Source organism: Heterodontus francisci, chromosome 2 (assembly GCF_036365525.1).
Source record: "Heterodontus francisci isolate sHetFra1 chromosome 2, sHetFra1.hap1, whole genome shotgun sequence".
Classification (NCBI taxonomy): domain Eukaryota; kingdom Metazoa; phylum Chordata; class Chondrichthyes; order Heterodontiformes; family Heterodontidae; genus Heterodontus; species Heterodontus francisci.
In genome coordinates this window covers 74,189,545-74,195,544 of record NC_090372.1, presented here as the reverse complement: position 1 = coordinate 74,195,544, position 6,000 = coordinate 74,189,545, and the positions used below count along the sequence as shown (strand labels likewise).

At 43.2% G+C, this 6,000-nt stretch overlaps 1 protein-coding gene across 4 annotated transcripts in view; it reads left to right on the top strand.

The window, feature by feature from the left end:
• The first annotated feature begins 2,940 nt into the window (after positions 1–2,940).
• skap2 (src kinase associated phosphoprotein 2) overlaps positions 2,941–6,000 on the top strand; it is a 415,888-nt gene continuing 412,828 nt past the window's right edge. For 3 of the 4 annotated variants that reach the window (XM_068059114.1, XM_068059126.1, XM_068059144.1), the window contains exon 1: positions 2,945–3,076. In XM_068059114.1, coding sequence (XP_067915215.1) covers positions 3,037–3,076 — 40 coding nt within the window. In that variant the 5' untranslated portion in view covers positions 2,945–3,036. Of the gene's footprint in view, positions 3,077–6,000 lie in introns of all 4 variants that reach the window. The other variant, XM_068059135.1, reaches the window with a different exon arrangement.

The window sequence follows — 6,000 nt, the reverse complement described above, 5'->3', positions numbered from 1 at the left end:
TGTGGTCAAACAAGGAGAGCGAAAAGATGGAAGTCCTTCGACCCCTCCTCACTTGACCGTAACACTATGCAATTCAACTGAAAATCTGAAAAAAAGTATGGTGATAAAAATGAGATATGATGTTATGGAGGTAACAGTTGTTTCATTGTGCATGTATCTGCTGACAAGGTCAATTTAAAAATAAATCAGAGAGCTTGTGCAATGGTTCTAAAAAATTGTTCAGGAGGTAGCTGAGCTACACAGGCCAAGAAGGTCCTAGGCTCAATCCTCTGTTAATGCTTGATCTCAACTGAGCAGTACTAAGGATACTACAATTGGCCTCACTGGCCTGAATGTGGGATAAATTAGCAATAGTTCTTTGATCACTATTCAGCTACTCTTGCTGAAAGTTTGGAATTAAAACTCACCCAAAATTGTGCTTCAATCATAGGTTTAAGAAATGTTTTACTGTAGCTAGATAAAATTTATTTTCTCTCTCACCAATTTTCTTACCTCCTCTCCTTTCCTCTCATAATTGTTGCTGTCCAAACTCCAAATCCCATCTCATATAATTCAATACAGAACTCAGAGGACCAAGGATATCTGGTGTTTGAAATAAAAAAACATTACTACTTATACTGCAAGAGTGTTCCTCTAATATTAGCATGAGGCACATTTTTGCGAAGGCACATTGAACCTGTGCCATAGTTGATCTCAGTGTGTTTGACATTAGCACTGGTTTCAAAAAGTGAGAAACTATTCATTTTCCAGCAATAATATCTCTCCAACATGGTCCCAATATTCACTTCCCGTTCCCTGCCAAAGCAATTGGCCCACAGTGAACTTAATATGGAGGAATATTTTATGGAATGCAGTATGGAGTGCCATTATGGTTATTGATTTGTTGCTGTTTGAAATAGTATTTTAATATGGCATCACATATTGGAGGTGTGGGAACTCACATCTGTTCTATTTGTACACTTGCTCAGAATGAAAACATAATGACTTTTCTCTCACACTGCTTTTTAAAATGACAAGCTCAATACTAATGATTGCATTCGGCTGGAAGTCCTGCATTTCTTTGAATACTCCCTTTTAGTGTCTTTTATACTGAACAGAATTGGGGGTTTGTCCTATGGCTGATTTCACAAGCATACTGTTTAGTGTGGAACTGAGCTTTATAGACCAGGAAGGTCTCAGATGTAAAACCAGAAAATGCTGGTTTGGCAGTATCTGTGCAGAGAGAAACAGAGTTAATGTTTCAGGTCTGTGACCTTTCATCAGAACTAGAAGGTGTCAGGTTTGATTGCCAGATTGTGCTGGATTAACTGATCTAAACCCAAGTAGAAATAGAGATGTTACAGTTGGTCGCTTGAAAAGAATAGCCTTCTTGCATTCATTCATTCTTTAAGTAAAGCTAAATCCCTTTTTCTATTAATGCTTAAGTTGGGCTGCCACCTTGGTTCTGGCTGCAAACAGGCCGACCTTTCAATCTACCCACAAAAGCTAGCGATTTCACCAACACAGGCACAGATAGTCACTAGATTAACAAGTTGTAAATCCAATTTTGTACTATTATGTATGCACAAGTTTTGCATATTGACAGTTGAATTCTTGTTCTCGTCAAAACTGCTCTGCAGTACAACTGGATGATAAAAGGAACAAAATTAGAGAGGATTTCTATTGGAAGAGTTTCATCATATAAAATCAGCATATATCCTTCCTGCATAATGCTTGGTCTAATACTATTCCCAGGTAAACAAGTGGGTTATTAAAGTTTGAAGAAGATAGGCGAGATTGTTGTCGCTGGACAAGAGAAGCCACCGGCAGGCAAGCAATACTGGAACAAAAGGACCAAGCCACCTGTTTGAGTCGACAGATTCATGGTGATTTTAAAAGGAGAGTGTTGAAGGTGAGAATAATACATTATGAAGTGTATAAACAATAAACAAAGTAAAGAATTTAAACCAAGTACGTCTGTTTCTTGACTCCCTCTGTTCTAGAGTCACATCGAAACTCAAATAAATCCCAATTTTTTTTATTCATTCATGGGATATGGATGTTGCTGGTAAGGCCAGCATTTATTGCCCATCCCAAATTGCCCTTGAGAAGATGGTGGTGAGCCATCTTGAATCGTCGCAGTCTGCATGGTGAAGATACTCCCATAGTGCTGTTAGGTAGGGAGTTCCAGGATTTTGATCTAGTGACAATGAAGGAATGGCAGTATATTTTCAAGTAAGGGCTTTGTATGACTTGGAGGGGTACTTGCAGGTGGTGGTATTCCCATGTGCCTGTTGCCCTGCCCTTCTAGGTGATAAAGGTCTCAGTTTTGGAAGATACTGTCGAAGAAGCCTTAGCAAGTTGCTGCAGTGCATCTTGTAGGTAGTACACACTGCAGCCACAGTGCACCAGTGGTGGAGGGAGTAAATGGTGAAGGTGGTGTCAATCAAGCAGGCTGCTTTGTCCTGGATGGTGTCGAGTGTTGTTGGAACTGCACTCATCCAGGCAAGTGGAGACTATCCCATCGACTCCTCACTTGAGTCATGTAGATGGTGGAAAGGCTTTGGGGAGTCACGAGGTAAGTTACAGGCCACGCAATACCCAGACTCTGATCTTTTACCCTGATCTGCTCTTGTAGCCACAGTATTTATGTGGTTGGTCCAGTTCAGTTTCTGGTCAATGTCAAGCCCCAGAATGTTGATGGTAGGGGATTTGGCAATGACAATGCCACTGAGTGTCAAGAGGAGATGGTCAGACTCTCTTGTTGGACATGGTCATTGCCTGACACTTGTGTGGCGTGACTGTTACTTGCCACTTACCAGCCCAAGACTTTCCCAAGTCTTGCAGAGCACACATTACAGACTCAGCCAATGAAAACCGTACCGGGGGAGGGGTGTGTTTAGAGAAACACAATCAGATAGCCTGGTGGCTGCGTGAACAGCAGCATCGACGTTCACCACGCCGTCCGCGCGCGCACTCGGCAGCGGTTGGAGCTGAGCTTCCGCGTAGCGCGAGCACTGCCCGTGACACTGACAGCGATCGGCCTCGCGCGGCAAGATGCAGCAAATCCCAGAGGACGTGAAGAGCCTAATTACAGGTAAAAACAAACCCCGCAACGGCACCAGGCATGTCGTGACCCCGCTTGTTTACAGTCAATTCCAGAATGTTTTCAAAAACATAAACCTTTTATGGACTGACTTGAATTGTGGCCCAGAGGAAAGTGAAAGGAGGAAGTTGGAGCGATCCAGTCAGTTGCTGAGAAGTAAACGCTTCCCCACTTTTTTTTTGGAAATTGCGTTTCCCTCAATTGCCGCCCGATCGATTTAAGGGGCAGATGGATTTTTTTTTTATTGCAGCGCTGACCTGTAACTCGGGAAATTGTGTAAATATCGAATGATTTGTTGGAAAAACATTAAAGTCAGTGACCAATACTCAGCAGCTGCCTGCAGTGTTGTTGAACTCCAAGCAGGCTCGCTCCACTTCTATCGGTGAAATAGTTACCGGCAACGAGTCAACTTTCTATGAGTTGAAGCTCACTGCTCGCTGCCCCGTTATATTACATCAGATACCAGATTTTATTATGTATATAAATTCTAAAGATGCACTTTGTTAAGCGAGGAACGAACACACGCCGCTGACTCCTGCTGAGGTTTATTTTGAGCAATAAGGAACTTCTGTTTTACGTACTTAACTATTTATTTTACTTCCCACCCTGCCCATCGTTAAGGAACTACTTAGTGGTTAGTCCTTGTGAGCACAAAAAGTTATTTAAGTAACCAATGAAACTCTTGACACTTATTTAATTTCATACATCTATTTTTACCTGATGGAACCGGAACATCTGTGGCAGAAGTGATGGTCTTTTAATACTGGTGATCATGCTGGTGAAGGGCGCAACTTGAAGAGAATGCATATCAGGAACTTGATTTACTGAAGATAAATGTATGTTGTCGAATCCATTTATAGTTTATGATGGCCACTACAGTAACTCAGACTACTAGAAAAGATCGGATGTCCACCAAAGCTACTAAGTATCATCACCTCATTCCATGACAATATGAAAGGCACAATTCAACATGGTGGCTCCTCATCAGAGCCCTTTCCTATCCTGAGTGGTGTGAAACAGGGCTGTGTTCTCGCACCCACACTTTTTGGGATTTTCTTCTCCCTGCTGCTTTCACATGCGTTCAAATCCTCTGAAGAAGGAATTTTCCTCCACACAAGATCAGGGGGCAGGTTGTTCAACCTTGCCCGTCTAAGAGCGAAGTCCAAAGTACGGAAAGTCCTCATCAGAGAACTCCTCTTTGCTGACGATGCTGCTTTAACATCTCACACTGAAGAATGCCTGCAGAGTCTCATCGACAGGTTTGCGTCTGCCTGCAATGAATTTGGCCTAACCATCAGCCTCAAGAAAACGAACATCATGGGGCAGGATGTCAGAAATGCTCCATCCATCAATATTGGCGACCACGCTCTGGAAGTGGTTCAAGAGTTCACCTACCTAGGCTCAACTATCACCAGTAACCTGTCTCTAGATGCAGAAATCAACAAGCGCATGGGTAAGGTTTCCACTGCTATGTCCAGACTGGCCAAGAGAGTGTGGGAAAATGGCGCACTGACACGGAACACAAAAGTCCGAGTGTATCAGGCCTGTGTCCTCAGTACCTTGCTCTACGGCAGCGAGGCCTGGACAACGTATGCCAGCCAAGAGCGACGTCTCAATTCATTCCATCTTCGCTGCCTTCGGAGAATACTTGGCATCAGGTGGCAGGACTATATCTCCAACACAGAAGTCCTTGAAGCGGCCAACACCCCCAGCTTATACACACTACTGAGTCAGCGGCGCTTGAGATGGCTTGGCCACGTGAGCCGCATGGAAGATGGCAGGATCCCCAAAGACACATTGTACAGCGAGCTCGCCACTGGTATCAGACCCACCGGCCGTCCATGTCTCCGTTATAAAGACGTCTGCAAACGCGACATGAAATCGTGTGACATTGATCACAAGTCGTGGGAGTCAGTTGCCAGCATTCGCCAGAGCTGGCAGGCAGCCATAAAGACAGGGCTAAATTGTGGCGAGTCGAAGAGACTTAGTAGTTGGCAGGAAAAAAGACAGAGGCGCAAGGGGAGAGCCAACTGTGCAACAGCCCCAACAAACAAAGTTCTCTGCAGCACCTGTGGAAGAGCCTGTCACTCCAGAATTGGCCTTTATAGCCACTCCAGGCGCTGCTTCACAAACCACTGACCACCTCCAGGCGCGTATCCATTGTCTCTCGAGATAAGGAGGCCCAAAAAGAAAGACAGTAACTGTTTATTTCCTGTAAACTATTGGTGTCTCAGTATTCTGTTTTGTATAACAAATCATTTTTATACGTTTTTCCGAGTAGGTTTCAGCTGGACAACGAATTGATTTGTTGAGTGGCTATGGATTGATGCGGTGTGGTGAAATTTGTCCTAAAATTGGCAAAAACGTAGTAAATGTCGAATTTTAATTTTTCTCAAAAGCAAGTTATGATCTTTTAAAGCAGTAGTGGGAGCTCGCATAAAAATTATCAGAGATTATTTTTTAAAGTAAAATAGTTGCCTGGAAATGTCTGCACAAATATAACTTGTATTTATATAGTGCCTTTAATGAAATAAAACATTCACAAGAATGTTATAAAACAAAATATGACCCCAAGAAACTTAAGGAGATATTAGGGTCAGATGACCAAAAGCTTGATCAAAGAGAGAGGTTTAAATGAGGCTGGGAGGAAAATGAGGTAGAGAGGTTTAGGGAGGGAATTCTAGAGCTTAGGGCCTAGGCAGCTGAAGGCACGGAAACAAGTGGGCAGTGGCAGAATGGATACAAAATTGGCAAAAGGACAGGAAATAGAGAGTATGATGAGCGGTTGTTGTTTTGGATTGGAGGAACGTATACAGTGAGGCTCCCCAGAGATTGGTGCTAAAACCATTGCTTTTCGTGATGTACATTAATGACTGGTCTTGGTTATACAGACCACAATTTCAAAATTTGCAGAT